Here is a 19,263-nt window from a genome sequence, read left to right as displayed (position 1 = left end):
ATCGACGGGATACCCATATAAATTTACTTTATTTATATGAAAATGGACACGGACATTACGTTTTAATTGTAAATCTATCACGTTTGATTTCTAAACAAGTATACAACCACGGTCATTCTGTACACCTTTGCGATGGTTGTTTAAGACGCTTTTCCACACAAAAGTTGTTAAACGATCATCAACTGCATGATTGTAATCATATTAAAACCATTTTACCATCGAAAAATGTGCGCTCAAGGCCAAACTTTCTAGGGTCGTATACGCCTGAAAATATTTTACAATTTAATAATTATAAATATACTCAAAACGTCCCCTTTGTTATATATGCGGATTTTGAATCGATTTTAAAGCCGGTAGAGTTTTGCGAACCTAGTACTTCAACATCTTTCACCGAAGCGGTAGATATACACATGCCGTTTAGCTTTGCTTATTATATCGTTTCAACATCCGATGTTAAATATTATAAATTCGAAACGTATATGGGCCTCGATTGTGGTAAAGTTTTTGTTTCAATTTATATTTATTTACAACGAATATTTAAAATGTATTAAACCAATGCTACCTCTAACCGCTGAAGAGGAATTGAAATTTAATTCAGCTTCGTTATGCCATATTTGTAAGTCACCGTTTGATGGTTGTAATCAGAATAAGGTTCACGACCATTGCCATATTACCGGCAGATTTAGAGGTGCCGCACATTCAACGTGTAACCTTAATTTCAAACTCCCTAATTTCATTCCGATATTTCTTCACAATTTTAGCGGCTATGATTCACACTTATTCGTAAAGGAATTAGCTGATATCGATTCGGAGGGTGGTATCGATGTTTTACCCAACAACAAGGAAAAATACATTAGCTTTAGTAAAAACGTTTTAGTTGATCGCGTTAAAAAACAGCACAAAGATGATTTTGAAAACGTCTACATGAAAATGCGCTTTGTAGATTCATTTAGGTTCATGGCATCCTCTCTCGATTCGCTCGCCAGCAATCTTGTGGACGATGACTTTATCCACGTTAAAAAATTTTTCATACGTCACGAACAGTTTAAATTGTTAACAAGAAAGGGTATTTTTCCTTATCAGTATATTGATTCTATTGATAGATTGGGTGAAACATCATTACCCTCTAAAGATGCTTTTATGAATAAGCTGAGCTTCGATGGTATAAGTGAAGATGAATACAATCATGCGCAAACCGTTTGGCGTACATTCGGGTGTCAAAATTTACGTGAGTATTCTGATCTATATCTAAAGACCGATGTACTTTTACTTGCAGACATCTTTGAAAAGTTTCGAGAAGTTTGTTTTAGTACTTATGGGTTAGACCCTGCCCATTATTATACAGCGCCAGGTTTATCTTAGGATGCTATGCTTAAGTTCACGCAGATCAAACTCGAACTTTTAACAGATATAGATCAGGTACATTTCATTAAAAAGGGAATTCGCGGGGGCATTTCGTTTTGCGGCCATCGTCACGCTAAGGGAAATAATAAATATATGACCGATGGTACTTTCAACACCGATTTACCTTAAAATTATTTGATGTATTGGGATGCAAATAACCTCTATGGATGGGTAATGTCTCAATATATGCCCGTTAATGAGTTTGTTTGGTTGGATGCGGCCCAAATTGGAAGTTTCGAATTTAGAAACGTATCCGATACCTCAGATTACGGGTATATATTGGACGTTGATATTGAATATCCGCGCGAATTGCACGATTTGCATAACGACCTACCATTTCTAGCCGAAAATATATGCCCGCCAAACTCTAAAAGCGTGAGCGATAAAAGACTTATTCCAAATTTATTTAATAAGAAAAATTGTGTAATTCATTATAGAAATTTAAAGCATGCCGTCGCTCACGGTCTTATAGTTAGAAAAAGTAATCGTATTTTATCTTTTAAACTATCAGCTTGGCTTAAACCTTACATCGACGTTAACACACATTTACGCCAAACTGCCAAAAATAGTTTTGAAAAGGATTTTTTTAAATTAATGAACAATGCGGTTTTCGGTAAAACTATGGAAAATGTAGATAAAAGGGTCGATGTGAGGTTAGTGACAAGTTGGGAAGATATACGTAAGAGAACGGGTAGACCAAAATTAGGGGCACGTAGTCTAATTGCTAAATTAAATTTTAAGAATATAAAAATTTTTACGGAAACATTTTCGGCTATTCAAATGGAACATCTGCATGTGGTTTACGATAAACCGTTATATGTAGGGTTTGCAGTTTTGGAAATTTCTAAATTACTTATGTAACAATTTTATTATGATTTTTTGAAACCTAAATTTGGTTCTGAAATTCAATTGTGCTACATGGATACCGACAGCTTCACTGTGTCCATTACCACAGATGATGTGTATGCATTCGTAAAAGATAATTTAGAACGCTTCGATACGTCAAATTATCTTCCGGATAATGAGTTTAGCATTCCACTACAAAATAAAGCGGTATTGGGGTTGATGAAAGATGAAAATTCAGGTAGAATCATGTCAGAATTTATTGGTTTACGTTCTAAATTGTACGCTAATAGGGTCTGTTTCGGCCGTATCACTAAAAAGGCTAAAGGTGTAAAGAAGGCTGTGGTTAAACGCAAAATTATCTTTGAACATTATTTGGAATGTTTAACGTCAAAAAGAGATATTTACATGAAACAATACTTGTTCAGAAGTCAAAAGCATAGCATATATACCATGCTACAAAATAAATTGGCTCTTTCATCACGTGATTCGAAACGTTATATTAATGATGATGGGGTGAGTACATTAGCGTGGGGTCACTATCGTATCAACACTCCATTATCATAAATAGTTTATATTTTTTGATTATATAATTGTAAAAAAAGGATTTCGATGGTTGAATTGCGAATCGCGTTTAAATGTGATTTTCTATTCCCTTTATGTTGTAAGTTCAATTCGGCCACTAAGGTATTTGTTAACATTACTCCATTGAAATCCTTTTTATTATTTAAATTTTTGATGTAAATCCATTTTAGTTGTAAGTTAAATTCTGCTGTTATTTAGTTGACTTTTAATAAATTATGTTTAATTGTAAATTTAAATCATATGTGTCTCAGTTACCTTTTAAAAATCGAAGTGTTCACATCGTCGTCATAATGTCTTGGACTGACTTTCGGCTTAAACTGAAGCAGTGTTTAAATACCGATTTCCCAGAAGAAATTACTCAGCTCGATTTGGTACTTGTAGACATACGAGACATCGATGGTGATAAAATAAATGATTCGCAATTTGTACAGTTTTGTGAATTTGAAAATAACATATGGAGGGTTTATCGCAAGGGTGATATTCTGTATGTTGGTAGTGATGAAGACTTTGAAGATCATCGAAAATTTAAAAATTTCCTAAAAGTTAATGGATACTTTCCTGATAATGAATCAGCTAAATTAATTATTGACGACCATATTAATGTTAATGATTTTGAATATATTAACGATTGTTATTACAATTATAACTATTGGCATGTGTATCGTAATGCAAATACTATATTTGTTAATTTTACCGATTGTTAAATTTTGTATATATTTAATTGTGTATAAACTTTCAAGATTGTATTTTAAAATGTTTCAATATATTTAAATTGGGTTAATTGGGAAAATTAAATTGTATTATTTAAACCTTTTCCTTCTTTTATTTAAATGTATTTTTTTTTACGTACATCATTTTTGTTAATGAAAACGCATTAAAAAAATTTTATAATTTGTATTATTTTTTTTTACTTTCTTAATATTAATTATATATATAGCATTTCATTTAGGTCAATTATTCCATTGTTCAGCATTATTGCAGCGCGCCGCGCCGATTGTAACTTAACACTCCCGTCAGCGAGGTGCATTGCACTTTACTTGGTGATGCGCCGCGCCGATTGTCGTAAGTTGACACTTCCGCCCCGGCGAGGAAAGCATTGTATCGCGTAACTCATAATCAGTTTTACTTTAGAAACCGAACGTGTCAAACGTAAACCGCGCGCAATGTCTCGTAGTCGTCTCTGTGTTTTTCTTTTTTTCGCTCTCTGTGAGTTTAAACCAAAGAAAAAATTTATTCGAAGTTGAGTTGGATTTATCCGTCAAACGTAAACCGCGCGCAATTTCTCATAGTCGTCTCTGTGTTTTTTTTTCTTTTTTTTTCAGTCTTTGTGAGTTTAAACCAAAGAAAAAATTTATTCGAAGTTGAGTTGGATTTACTCCTTTTACCATATTTATTGTTAATGGAAAACGTCTTACGAGCTGCCAGATGATCTGCTCTTTTTTTAAAAGTAACCAGATCTAGTTCCTTTTCCAATACCAACCTATATTTGTTTTCTCCACAGCCATAGGTTGGTACCCTTCCTTATCCTTTTACATTGGGTTGATGACGTCATGTGGAGCAACCTCTTATCTAGAATCGGCGTTTCTATACTACTGACGATCCATTCATCGATTATCACCAGTCAATCGAAGGTATTTAGTTCAGTTAGGATACGAAGTGTTAAAGTAATGGACATTTTAAAAGTAACCGATAAGATAAAAACAGATCACTCTATCGTAAGTTATGAATTCCATTCGCATCAACCGTTTGGATCGACCACGTTCGATAACAATGACGAAATTAGAATTTCAATTCCGGAAATAGATAATTATACTTTACCGAGCGAGAGTTATCTATACGTCGAGGGTAGCGTTCGTAAGTTAGCCGCGGATGGAAGTATAACAAAAGATGCCAGCGCAACGGGGCAATTGGTTAACAATCCCGTTGCATTTATGTTTAGCGTTATTCGATATCTTATTAACGGAGTACATGTTAATGGTGTGTGGAACGTCGGTATAAGCTCATGCATGAAGGGTTATTTCTCATCTACACAGAACGAGGTGGTGAAATTAGAGAACGCCGGTTGGCACATAAAACCTTGGAAAGATGACGTAGCGGGTGTTTCAAAGGCTTTAGACAAAAATGGAAATTTCGGTCGTTGTTAGGATTCGCAGAAGATTTCAGAAAGATCATGATGAAAGTTCGACAGGAACTTGTGCTAATTCGCGGACACGATGATACTGACGTCATCTTTCAACCGGCAGCTGCTCCGAACGACGAAAAATTGAAATTGATCATTAATAAAATTATATGGAGATTTCCTCACGTGGCGGTTGGATTACGCGAACAGTTGGCATTAACAAAACTATCGGAATGAAACGTAGACATTCACGTTCCTTTTCGATCGTGGGAAATACACGAGTACCCTCAATTACCTCAAACTACGAAGCAATCTTGGGCCGTCAAAACTGCTCCACAATTGGAAACGCCTAGGTTTATAACAATCGGATTTCAAACAAATCGAAAGGGAATATTTAAGGGAAACATGGCATTATTTGATAATATAAACTTAACGAACGTAACCGTTTTCTTGAACGGAGAACGTTTTCCGTACGATTATTGCGTCTCGTTTCGATGAGATCGTTTGTTATTTGTGCCGTTCAACAAAAGAATTTTAACAATACCGGTAAAAGAATTGCCGGAAAATGAATGCAAATTAGAGGTTGGTGCGCCGATGTGTCCCTATCATAAAAAGAGACCAAGTATGTGCTCCTTGTCGAATGTTTTTTATTTATTTTCATACGTATTCAGAAATCTATAACTATATGTAAACGAATTGAGAAAGGCAGACAAGTAGTAGCGGTAGAGCAGTTCAAGATGGAACGTCTTTGGCGGTTAGTTACCAGATTAGGACTTTCAACTTTTATAATTAATAAAGTGTGGGATATTATGGAAAGATACGAATCTGATTTATCTTTTGCGAATATTAAAAACTACGAATTATGTCATTTACCAATCGATTATTATATCAATAAAGTAAAGCCATTAGATTTGGCGGCGGTTTGGTTTAAATTACCGTTGAAGTATAGAAACGATGAGCGATTACAAAGCAAGCTGCCCTGTTTTGAACATTATAATTTGCCTCATTGGGAAACGCATATTGATGGTCCACCATCGGCAAGAAAGGATTGTTCTTTATGTAAGGTTTAATATATAAACATTGTCAGTTATAGATTGTAAATTATAATAATAATAATAAAAGATTGTAAAAAGTATAAAAAATTGTTTTAATTTGAAAGAAAAAAGCATTTGTATACGTTGAGATGGGTACTGTTGGGTGGGGTACTGTTGGGTTGTAAAAATTGTTGTAAATTGAAAAGAAAAATCAAGAAAAAGGAAGAGAAGAAGAAGGAAAGAAGAGAAAAAAAGGAAAAAAAGAAGAAAAAAAGAGGAAAAAAAAGAAGAAAAAAAGAAAAAGGAAAAGGATTGTTTATTGAAGCTCCTCCCACGCTCCTCCTCAGGCTCCTCCCAAAAGTGGAGATGGAAGAGTAGGGATGGGAGTGGGGATTCGGAGTTGTAATCTAAAATTCTGATCACTTCCATTTTTTGTTTGATCAGTTCGATCAGTTTTGATAACTTCGTTATCTCGGCGACTTTTTTCTGGTAAGTATAGCCTTCTTTTCCTTTGCATATATTGTTGCTAATCTGTTTTTTTCATTCCTATAGCTCCTTCTATTTTAAATCTTATTTTTTGTTGGTAAGCATAACTTTATTATTCGAACGTTTGTATCCTAATATCTACGATAATTTTTTATCATTCACATCCTATCATTCAGTACCCACTGCAATTAGATTTTAACGTTCTTTTCATCAAGCGATGTAAGTATACATGATTTTTTATTAAAATAAAATAAATTAATGTATGAATCTTTTTTTTATCAAGATGTCTCAAGACGGTTTTAGTCAAATTGATTTAACTGCTCCCGGTTTCGCCAGCAGCCAGGAGCCATTCCTGTTAAACAGTTTTGACATGAACCTGTTGAACATATCGACTGTTGAGAAGGCGCTGGATCCAAACGTGCAGCCTAATGAGCAGCCAATGGATCCTAACGTGGAATCTAATGCGCAGCAAGATCCGTCGCTTCTGAACGTTGCAGGTTCCGCGAATGTCGACGATAAAAATGTGAAACGCCTTTCACTTCGTCGGAATTCGGGGAGCCGTGAACATTGGAAGAAGGCTGCTGGTGTGTGGGTACCGTCAGAAAAGTATAGAGAGGAAAGACAAGAAAGAAGGGAGGCACGTGCTCGGTCGCGACGTAGCCAACGCAAGTATGTGTCAGTTGAACCAGCGACCCCGTCGAAGGTTGAAATGACACAGTCGAAAGTGGTTACCGAGAACGTGTCCGATAAATCCGACGACTCTCTTGCTTTAATGGCGGTATCACAACACTGTAGTACCGTAAACCGGAAGTATCTTAAAGCTATTAAGGCTCCTTTTTCTTCTTCTAAAGCTTCATTGGCTCCCGTTACTAACTCAAATATCCCTAACACCGAAATTCCTTCGTTAAGCCCGAAAGTACACATCTTAAGGGTTGACAATATTCCTGCTAATATTCCTGCTACTTCAGATATTTCCGATGTGTCTGCCAGCCTTTTTTCAAACGCAATGTGTACAGCAGTAGAAATTAATAGTTTGTATCAAAATTTTTATAAAGACCTTCATGCAAAGGTTCTTCAATTGCAGACCTCTTTGAGAGAACTTTCACAGTTTAGAGAAGGGCTGGCGTCGAGCTGTAACAACCGTTTAACAATATCGCTCGACATCACCATAGCATCATTAACCTGTGAAATTAAAAAGGCTGAATCTATTTTATCTAGTTTCACTACTAATAGCGTAAACTTCCCTTCCTAGCTTAAAGATGACTTCCAACAACATGAGTTATAATCACATGATCAGATTATGTAATGTGGAGCGGAAAGTTGCCTCGTTGGAGGTGAAAGTAGAGGCACTGTTTAAATTGGTACGTTATATTTATAATCCTTTTTTCCAAGTCATTAATTTTATCTTTTTAGGTGCAGAGTGTGTCAGAATCGGCTGTGGTGAGGGGCGAAGTGCATGTGCACAACATGCATATTAACCACTGCACCACAGCCGTTAGTTCACCGACTCCGGCAACGACTCTGGCAACGACTCCGGCAACGACTCCGGCACCAGCAGCACCACCGCCTTACGAAGAAACGAACCAATTACATCCAGAAGAGGAGGAGTGGTAACTACTCCTTCTCCTCTTTTTATTAAGTTAATTTTTATGTTAATTTTTAAGTTAATTTTTAAGTTAATTATTAAGTTACATTGATATTATTTTTATATAAATCAATATATTTTATGTCTCTATATAAAGTTACATTTGCTAAATTTTTATTCAGTCTTATCCTGTTAATGTCATAATTCATTTAGTGCGAGAATCATGATCGATAAGAAACTAAAGTGTTTACCGCAACCGCTAACACTGCCAATACTAAATTTTAGTAAAGGTACCACCGAAGAACATTTTACAAGACACAGTAATTTATTTGGTGGAAAATGTAAGCGAGGTTTAATTGTAGGACCCTCTGGTGTCGGAAAAACAAATGCTATGTTATCGCTTTTACTTGCACGTAATGGCTTCCGCTTCCTAAACTTATACTTATGCTCCAATTCGTTATACCAAAATAAGTACGATTTTTTAAGACGTTTAATTGAACCTATAAAAGTAGCGTAAGAATATCCGGTTCTAGACCGGAAGTTAATCCTGCCAATCCTGCGGTGACGTCACGCCTCAATGTATTAGGTATAGGGGGGGGATACCAACTAAAGTTTTGGGGAAAAAAATTAGGTTGGTATTAAAAGTAACTAGAGATCTAGGGATTTTTAGAAAATTAAATAGAAAAATTTAAATACAATGGCGCCACCTATGATTGAGTGCTGTAAGTACTAGATTTAGGAATTTTTTATAAAATTAAACAGAAAAATTTAAATATAATGACGCTAGCTATGATTGAGAATTGAACTGTAAATTAGCGTAACTTGAGCTGAAAAATTAAACATTTCAAATTAACAATAAATTATATTAGCATAATATATAAAAAAACCAATATATAATATAATCTGTGATTAAATTGAAATGACTACATTTAAGAAATAGATGCCGATGGAATTTCATCATTTGAACCAATATTCTTCTTCTTCTTCTTTATAAATTCAATCTTTTGCACAGTACATGTCTTGTTAAGTTCAAGTTCTCCAAGATATACCAAACAGATTTCACGTAGTTCAACAATTTCAGCATCGGAAATCACTTCAGCAATACGTTTAGGTAGAAATACAATAAATCCAGCTTCCAGTTCAACAATTGCCGTAGGCCAAGCTCGGCTTGGAATACGTTTAGCTGCTACAATTGGATACGGTGTATGTAAATGTAAATCACTCACTTTTTTCTTAGGTAAAAATTCACACTGTCCTAAACGATTTAGCTGTTCCATCTTTTCAATAAGCGGTGTATAAACTTCAAGTGAACAGTTTGGAGTGTAAGTTCGGAATAAATAAATTTCGCACCAGGCGGTAGAGATACTGTAACCGCAAAAAAAAATAATGTGGTTAGACGCAATAACATCTCTCTAGATAAACAAATTTCCAATAACAACTGTTGATAAAATTTAAAAAAATAAAATTATCAAAAGGAAAATTCGAGAAACAATAGAAATTACTCACAGTATAAAAAATAAATCGATCCTAAGTGTTCCCAACACATCCCAATGGTTGGTAAACCATGTTCTCCACAATCTCAATATGATTTCGATGGGCAACATCCCGTAAAGCTCAAATACATGAATTCTTTTTTCAGTCTTAAATTCACAAAGAATTGGTTGAAGATTTTAAAATTGGAAACGTATCGTCCTTTAAAATCTCATTTTCATAACGTTTAGGTATATAGACTTTAAAATCCTGCAATTGAATTAAAACAATAAAAAAAAACTCGATGGTGTAAATTAACATACTTACCAATGAGATTTGAACCATAGCTAAAGTGTGATGTAAACAGAAAGTAAAGCGAATAAACAATTAAACCATCGAGAACTTTTCAATAAATTACAATAAATACGAATAAATTAACTTAAAATTAAAGTATGTACTATCGTCATTAATACTATAATGACCCCAAGCGAATGTATTAATTCCATTATTACAAATATATCGCTTGGAGTCATTTGGTGATAGAACCAATTTATTTTGTAATGCTGTAAATATGTTATGATTGAAACTTCTAAATAACGTTTGTTTTTTAAATAAAACCGATTTTGAATTTAAACAATCTAAATAATTTTGAAAAGATATGTTGTTTAACAATAGCTTTCTTAACACCTTTAGATTTCTTTGTAACCCGACCATCAGCGACCCTATTCGCATACACTTTAGACCTCAAACCGATAAATTCAACCATTATGTTTCCGCAATTGTCGTCTTTCATTTTATCCAAAACAGCTTTATTATGTAACGCTATGTCAAACTGATTATCAGGACTGTAGTTCGATGTGTCAAATTTATCTAAATTCAATTTCACGTCTCTATAAACATCATCGGAATCAATTAGTACGGTGAAGCTATCGGTATCCATGTAACATAAGCGAATAGATTCACCGTACTTTGGTTTTAAGAAATCATAATAAAAATTATACATTAACAATTTAGACAATTCTAAAACCGTAAAACCAACATATAGAGGTTTATCGTAAACGACATGGAGACGATCCATTTGAATTGCCGAAAACGTTTCTGTGTATATGCTTATGCTTTTAAAATTTAATTTCGCAATTAAACTTCGAGCTCCTAAACGAGGACGACCGGAGATTTCGCTAGTATGAACATCATCCCAACTGGTCACTAATCTTACATCGACTCGTTTATCTACATTTTCCATGGTTTTACCAAAAACTGCATTATTCATTAACTTGAAAAAATCTTTTTCAAAAGAATTATTAGCGGATTGGCGTAATGCTGTATTCTTATCGATGTAAGATTTCAACCAGGTAGACTGTCTGAACGATAAAACTCTATTAATTTTAGAATACGTTCCTTTTCGATCGTGGGAAATACACGAGTACCCTCAATTACCTCAAACTACGAAGCAATCTTGGGCCGTCAAAACTGCTCCACAATTGGAAACGCCTAGGTTTATAACAATCGGATTTCAAACAAATCGAAAGGGAATATTTAAGGGAAACATGGCATTATTTGATAATATAAACTTAACGAACGTAACCGTTTTCTTGAACGGAGAACGTTTTCCGTACGATTATTGCGTCTCGTTTCGATGAGATCGTTTGTTATTTGTGCCGTTCAACAAAAGAATTTTAACAATACCGGTAAAAGAATTGCCGGAAAATGAATGCAAATTAGAGGTTGGTGCGCCGATGTGTCCCTATCATAAAAAGAGACCAAGTATGTGCTCCTTGTCGAATGTTTTTTATTTATTTTCATACGTATTCAGAAATCTATAACTATATGTAAACGAATTGAGAAAGGCAGACAAGTAGTAGCGGTAGAGCAGTTCAAGATGGAACGTCTTTGGCGGTTAGTTACCAGATTAGGACTTTCAACTTTTATAATTAATAAAGTGTGGGATATTATGGAAAGATACGAATCTGATTTATCTTTTGCGAATATTAAAAACTACGAATTATGTCATTTACCAATCGATTATTATATCAATAAAGTAAAGCCATTAGATTTGGCGGCGGTTTGGTTTAAATTACCGTTGAAGTATAGAAACGATGAGCGATTACAAAGCAAGCTGCCCTGTTTTGAACATTATAATTTGCCTCATTGGGAAACGCATATTGATGGTCCACCATCGGCAAGAAAGGATTGTTCTTTATGTAAGGTTTAATATATAAACATTGTCAGTTATAGATTGTAAATTATAATAATAATAATAAAAGATTGTAAAAAGTATAAAAAATTGTTTTAATTTGAAAGAAAAAAGCATTTGTATACGTTGAGTTGGGTACTGTTGGGTGGGGTACTGTTGGGTTGTAAAAATTGTTGTAAATTGAAAAGAAAAATCAAGAAAAAGGAAGAGAAGAAGAAGGAAAGAAGAGAAAAAAAGGAAAAAAAGAAGAAAAAAAGAGGAAGAAAAAGAAGAAAAAAAGAAAAAGGAAAAGGATTGTTTATTGAAGCTCCTCCCACGCTCCTCCTCAGGCTCCTCCCAAAAGTGGAGATGGAAGAGTAGGGATGGGAGTGGGGATTCGGAGTTGTAATCTAAAATTCTGATCACTTCCATTTTTTGTTTGATCAGTTCGATCAGTTTTGATAACTTCGTTATCTCGGCGACTTTTTTCTGGTAAGTATAGCCTTCTTTTCCTTTGCATATATTGTTGCTAATCTGTTTTTTTCATTCCTATAGCTCCTTCTATTTTAAATCTTATTTTTTGTTGGTAAGCATAACTTTATTATTCGAACGTTTGTATCCTAATATCTACGATAATTTTTTATCATTCACATCCTATCATTCAGTACCCACTGCAATTAGATTTTAACGTTCTTTTCATCAAGCGATGTAAGTATACATGATTTTTTATTAAAATAAAATAAATTAATGTATGAATCTTTTTTTTATCAAGACTGTAACCGCAAAAAAAAATAATGTGGTTAGACGCAATAACATCTCTCTAGATAAACAAATTTCCAATAACAACTGTTGATAAAATTTAAAAAAATAAAATTATCAAAAGGAAAATTCGAGAAACAATAGAAATTACTCACAGTATAAAAAATAAATCGATCCTAAGTGTTCCCAACACATCCCAATGGTTGGTAAACCATGTTCTCCACAATCTCAATATGATTTCGATGGGCAACATCCCGTAAAGCTCAAATACATGAATTCTTTTTTCAGTCTTAAATTCACAAAGAATTGGTTGAAGATTTTAAAATTGGAAACGTATCGTCCTTTAAAATCTCATTTTCATAACGTTTAGGTATATAGACTTTAAAATCCTGCAATTGAATTAAAACAATAAAAAAAAACTCGATGGTGTAAATTAACATACTTACCAATGAGATTTGAACCATAGCTAAAGTGTGATGTAAACAGAAAGTAAAGCGAATAAACAATTAAACCATCGAGAACTTTTCAATAAATTACAATAAATACGAATAAATTAACTTAAAATTAAAGTATGTACTATCGTCATTAATACTATAATGACCCCAAGCGAATGTATTAATTCCATTATTACAAATATATCGCTTGGAGTCATTTGGTGATAGAACCAATTTATTTTGTAATGCTGTAAATATGTTATGATTGAAACTTCTAAATAACGTTTGTTTTTTAAATAAAACCGATTTTGAATTTAAACAATCTAAATAATTTTGAAAAGATATGTTGTTTAACAATAGCTTTCTTAACACCTTTAGATTTCTTTGTAACCCGACCATCAGCGACCCTATTCGCATACACTTTAGACCTCAAACCGATAAATTCAACCATTATGTTTCCGCAATTGTCGTCTTTCATTTTATCCAAAACAGCTTTATTATGTAACGCTATGTCAAACTGATTATCAGGACTGTAGTTCGATGTGTCAAATTTATCTAAATTCAATTTCACGTCTCTATAAACATCATCGGAATCAATTAGTACGGTGAAGCTATCGGTATCCATGTAACATAAGCGAATAGATTCACCGTACTTTGGTTTTAAGAAATCATAATAAAAATTATACATTAACAATTTAGACAATTCTAAAACCGTAAAACCAACATATAGAGGTTTATCGTAAACGACATGGAGACGATCCATTTGAATTGCCGAAAACGTTTCTGTGAATATGCTTATGCTTTTAAAATTTAATTTCGCAATTAAACTTCGAGCTCCTAAACGAGGACGACCGGAGATTTCGCTAGTATGAACATCATCCCAACTGGTCACTAATCTTACATCGACTCGTTTATCTACATTTTCCATGGTTTTACCAAAAACTGCATTATTCATTAACTTGAAAAAATCTTTTTCAAAAGAATTATTAGCGGATTGGCGTAATGCTGTATTCTTATCGATGTAAGATTTCAACCAGGTAGACTGTCTGAACGATAAAACTCTATTAATTTTAGAAACTTTAAGACCGTGAGCAACGGCCTGCTTTAAATTTCTATAATGCACAACATAATTTGTTTTATTAAATAAATTTGGAATCAATCATTTATCGCTTTCACATCTACCGTTAGGTGGTAAAATGTTTTCACATAAAAAAGGTAAATCATTATGCGTATCATGCAAATACTCGGGGTATTCGATATCTACATCTAAAATGTAACTGTAATCTGAAGTATCTGATATATTATTAAAATTAAAATTTAGAATTTGGGTATCATCTAACCACTTGAAATTGGAAACCGGTAAATATTGCGACATCGCCCATCCATACAAATTATTCGCGTCCCAATACATTAAATGCGATTATGGTAAATTGGGGTTATAATCATCCATATATTTATTATTAGCTTTAGCGTACCGTAGGAAGCATTGAGAAATACCTCCACGGATACCTTTCTTAATAAAATGAACTTGATCTATATCCGTCAACAATTCTAATTTAATTTTGGTGAATTTCAACATGGCATCCCAAAATAGTCCCGGTGCCGTATAACAATGCGCGGGATCTAAATCGTAAGTTTTAAAACAAACTTGCCTGAATTTTTCAAATACATCAGTCAATAAAAGAACATCAGTCTTTAAATACAAGTCGGAATATTGTTTCAAATTTTGACAATTAAATTCTTTCCACACACATTGAGCGTGCGAATATTGCTCATCGCTTATGTCTTCTAAATTTAATTTGTTGTAAAACATGCTTTTAGGTGGTAGTGATGTATCATTTAGTTTGTCGAAAGAGGTTATATAATTGTATGGAAATATACCCTTTTTCGTTAACAATTTAAAATGTTCGGGGTGTGGAAAGAATTTACGTATATTGATAAAGTCATTTATTTCGAGGTTGCCGGCTAAAGTGTCTAATGAAGATACCATAAATCTAAACGAATCAACAAATCTTAATTTCAAAAAAATATTTTCAACAATTTTATCTTCATTGATTAATTTATCGACAAACACTCTTTTACTGAAACCGATATATTTTTCTTTATTGTTAAATAAATGCTTTAATAAATAAATGACAATCGTAACCGCTAAAATTATGAAAGAATATTGGAATAGAATTTGGAAGTTTGAAATTTAGATTACAATTTGTATGGGCAGGTCCCCGGTATTTACCGCTAATATGACAATGATCACGTACCTTAATCTGGTCAGATGTGAAAGGATTTTGACAAATATAACAATTTTCAGCTGAATCGAAATTGCGTTGCTCATCGGTTCTTAAAGGTATCATTGGTTTTACGGTTTTCAAGTATTTATTATAAATAAATTTAACATCATCGATTAATTTAGTGATAAAAACGTGAGATGTATCAAGTCCTGTATACGTTTCAAATTTATTAAAACTGCTATCAATCGTGGAAACGATATAATAAGCGAAACTGTAGGGTTGATGCATCTCAACTTTTTCGGTAAAAGATTTAGATGAATTGGGCTCACAAAAATCGATGGGTTGTAGAGTCGATTCGAAGTCTGCATATATAACAAACGGCACCATCTGTGTGAATTTATAGTTGATAAATGATAAAATATTTTCGGGAGTGTGTAAGCCAAAATAATTAGGTTTTGATTTTAAATTTATCGTGGGAACAATTGTCTTTATATGATTACAATCGTGATTCTGATGTGTAATTAATTTTTCAGCAGATGAAAATCGGGTTAAACATCCATCACAAAGGTGTATAGAATGCTCATGGTGTGAAAACTGACGTGATATAAGCCTGGATAGGTTCTTAATTAATACAAAATGACCTTTCCCGCCGGTTTCATATAAATAAAGTAAATTTATATGAATTATTTAACTTTTCCACTTTAACAATGTCTTTTAAAATAACGGGGAATCTAATACCTTGTAAATTAAGTGTTTCACTATAGTGAGGGTAGCTTGAAGTCCGGTCTTGACTATGATTTGCGGGATAAAGAGCTGCCATCAAACACCACGCTAGACATGCATCATCTTCATAGTTCTTAATATTGATGCATGCCTTTTTCTTTTCGATATCATGAGGTAAACGAATATATGATGACCCGGGTATGGGTTCAAATTTATTGATATTTAGGAGCAGGTGAGATATGGAGTGGAAAGCCCACCCCGACCCACGCTCCTGAAACTCTTCGTTTTCAGTTAGAATATCCCGAGTCATCTCATCATAAACCTCATTCAACACAGTGGTGGCAGTAATAATTCTAAATTTTGTATTAAAATTTTTCTCCGACATAATAATTTCCTCATTCCCGTCATCATCATCAAATCCGGACTTAATATAATTTGCTAATAACTCAATCTGAGCTTTTACCGAACCATTCCTATTGAGATGTTGTTCAATCAGTCGATTAACTGTTTCACAACATTTCAATAGATATGACGGTATATCATCATCAGGTTGAGCTCCATCAATTCTATAGCAAACTACCCTATTTTTATAGCAAGACTTAAATTTTTTAACATTATCATCGATTATTTCAACATGCTCAGTTCTAAGATGGCATTCAAGCGAAATAAGTGATGGTAGTAAATCGCCACAAACTTGACATATCCTTCCCTCGTTTTCGATCATGGACTCTGGACGTGCTGAATATCGATGACGTTTATTACCTAGTGGTGGTGATGTTGATGGTGTTGGTGTTGGAACTTCCATCTCTAAATTTGATCAATGTTTGATGGTTGATGGTAATGGTGGTGGTGGTGCTTGACGTTTCATAGATAACCCATGAGATCGTTTCAGATGTACGTTCAAGTTATCTCGTCTTGAAAATTTTTCTCCACACACGGTACAATCGAAATTAGTTTGGCCATGTTTACCTCGCATATGCCTGTCAAGATTATGTTTCGCCGTAAAAGACACTTGACAGAACTCACAAATAAACATGTTTAGAGTTTTTTCTTTTCACTTTCGGAAATAAAAAGGTTTTATAAAAGTAACAAATGCTATTTACTTTTCGGTAACGAGAACATCCTTTATATATCCATTGTCTTTAAATAATAAACAAGTTGGAGATAATTGCGGTGAAAAAAAACAGATAACAGTTGGTCGAGATGATTAATTCTACTTCAAAAACAAAAAACCACAAATGTATAAACAAGTGGAAAATTTTTTATTTAAAATTAATTTACATAGGAACCTAAATAAGTTTGTTGTTACATAGATTTAATCACATTTGATACATAACATTTAATTTTCCGCTGGAATTGGGATATTTGATGAAATTATTGTGGACAATATATATTTGAGTTAATCAATTATAGGGACAAGATATATCTAATAAAGATAGTTCCTTTTTCGAACTACTCAAAACCTCTTTTAAATATTCATTGTAACGGATAATTATATCCCCAACAAAGAAATTTAATAAGCCATCATGCGTTTTATATACACCACTGAAGTTGTTTGAAATTCCCGGAAAGACTTCATCTGCAGACATTATAGTCTTTTTTCTTCTGTAAAGTACTCATCTACCTGGATGATATAATGTTTATCGAAAAAGATATATGTCAAACCGTAATTATTGGCAACCACACCTCTAATTTTACTTGCATCAGTTAAACCTAATTCAGTTTCAGAAAATCTATATTTATACCTTACAGTTAAACTCTTAATTTCAATTATATATATATTTCATTTTTGATAATAAATGTGAATAGGCCATTTGAATCTACTGACACTACATACTTATAGTCGCTATTGTCTAAATCCCCTCTCAAGAGCTGTATCCAATCTAAAATATTTACAGGTTCAGATTGAATCGGTTTTTTAGTCTTTAGATCAATTAACCAAACCCACTGCTTAAAGAAAACATAGACTATTTTATTGTAAATTAAAAATGCTGAAAACTTTCCATCCACATCACATATGGGAGACGTTTACATTTGAGACTGATGTTGACCTTATTGTTGATGTTGACCTTATTGTTGTTGTTATCCCAATTACCACATCGGGGTTTTGACAGTAGCTTTAATGTATCCTTATCAGCTTCCCCTGTTATAGGGAGATTATAGTAATTTTGAAAGGGGGATAGACCTTCAGCTAACATATCCTGATGATTTAAATTTAAATTGGGTCGAATGTTGGGGATGAATGAAAGAAAGTCGAAGAGTTTACAAAATATATTCAATTTTACAGTATACATTTTGAATGGTTTAAGTAATTTTGTAATATCAATGCGTTGTTTTGAGAACATACGGCTGGGGACCCGTTATGACACCAACATGCATCTAACGAAACATTGAATTTAATCTCTTCGGCTACATTACATTTTTCTAGTGATAGGTCGATAATATTTAAATTCCTACAACATCGATTTGGATGGCATGGGCGTTTTTCCAAAAAATGTGCCTTCTGGTTCCCCTTCACATAGATCATATCATAGTTTGAGATGGTATCATCCAGCAGCTTCAAACTCATACCTTGACTGATCCAGCCATCGTTAAAATCCAATCGATGATGATGTTCTAAATATCTACAAGACTTCTGGTCCTTTTCACTCAGCGCTCGGAATGGTTTGCTTGACTGAAGATGTAGATGTAACGTGTGGGATGTGTCTAAATCTATGAGAGTGACTTCTCTGGCTTCAAATTCTGAATCGACTAGAACACCTTGAATATCTACAACTGCCGTACGTCTGAATGTCATGATGGTAACTAATGTGTGTGCATAGCATGGACGTCATATATGTATAGTCAGTGGTAGTTGTTCCATTGTTATATGTAGTTTTTCCACGGTTAACCACATTTTATCATTGTGGATGTCCTGTTTGTCTATAACGTCCTGCACCTGCACAGTTGTTTTTCTCTGTGGCTGACCACATTTTTTTATCAATGTGGATATCCTATTAGTTTATGATTACCGACACCTCACCACTCAATGGTTTATATATATACATGGTGTCTCGAATTTGTTTTTTCTAAAGGGGTTGTTACTGGTATATATTGCTCTTGAAGCAAATGTTCAGATGTATGGTTCCTTGTTTTAATGGGGTTTGTTCCAACCATATCCTCCACAGTCCGTAGAGCATCCCCAGTAACTATAAGAATTCCATCCGGCAACTATATAATTTGATCAGAAACCAATCAGTTTTACCCATCCAACCGCTTTTCAGTTCGAAAAAGTATCGGTGCCGATAAAAGTGGTTGGTCAGATAAAACAGATCGGTTAAAACCGGCCTGTTAAAATTTATCTATTAAAACAGTTTATATAACAACCTGTGACAATCCTTAACGTCCCCAGTAACTATAAGAATTCCATCCGTCAACGGC

At 33.7% G+C, this 19,263-nt stretch overlaps 1 protein-coding gene and 2 long non-coding RNA genes across 3 annotated transcripts; all 3 read right to left on the bottom strand.

Annotated features, from left to right (window-relative positions):
- Positions 1-9,422: 9,422 nt before the first annotated feature.
- On the bottom strand, positions 9,423-9,967 carry LOC139431565 (uncharacterized). The gene is made up of 3 exons (XR_011641649.1): positions 9,854-9,967; positions 9,563-9,796; positions 9,423-9,494 (listed from the first exon to the last, which is right to left on the bottom strand). It is a non-coding gene; the product is annotated as an uncharacterized lncRNA (long non-coding RNA).
- Positions 9,968-12,473: 2,506 nt separating this feature from the next.
- Positions 12,474-13,018, bottom strand: LOC139431560 (uncharacterized). Its single transcript, XR_011641643.1, has 3 exons — positions 12,905-13,018; positions 12,614-12,847; positions 12,474-12,545 (listed from the first exon to the last, which is right to left on the bottom strand). It is a non-coding gene; the product is annotated as an uncharacterized lncRNA (long non-coding RNA).
- Positions 13,019-13,184: 166 nt separating this feature from the next.
- On the bottom strand, positions 13,185-15,507 carry LOC139431629 (uncharacterized). Its single transcript, XM_071199628.1, has 3 exons — positions 15,151-15,507; positions 14,368-15,011; positions 13,185-14,004 (listed from the first exon to the last, which is right to left on the bottom strand). The coding sequence occupies exons 1-3, from the start codon at positions 15,505-15,507 to the stop codon at positions 13,185-13,187; spliced, it is 1,821 nt and encodes a 606-aa protein (XP_071055729.1).
- Positions 15,508-19,263: the final 3,756 nt, after the last annotated feature.

Source organism: Onthophagus taurus, chromosome 10 (genome assembly GCF_036711975.1).
Source record: "Onthophagus taurus isolate NC chromosome 10, IU_Otau_3.0, whole genome shotgun sequence".
NCBI classification, from domain to species: Eukaryota; Metazoa; Arthropoda; class Insecta; order Coleoptera; family Scarabaeidae; genus Onthophagus; species Onthophagus taurus.
The sequence above is the reverse complement of the archived record's forward strand: the minus strand, read 5'-3'. Positions and strand labels throughout refer to the sequence as shown.

What these genes read in the sequence shown, in the direction of transcription:
- LOC139431629 (XM_071199628.1), bottom strand. Translation starts at nt 15,507, where the DNA reads ATGGTGCCGTTTGTTATATATGCAGACTTCGAATCGACTCTACAACCC. An exon ending in TCACATCTGACCAGATTAAG is followed by an intron (nt 15,012 to 15,150) that starts GTACGTGATCAT and finishes TATTTATTAAAG; the next exon opens with CATTTATTTAACAATAAAGA. An exon ending in ATTTCTCAATGCTTCCTACG is followed by an intron (nt 14,005 to 14,367) that starts GTACGCTAAAGC and finishes TGTGCATTATAG; the next exon opens with AAATTTAAAGCAGGCCGTTG.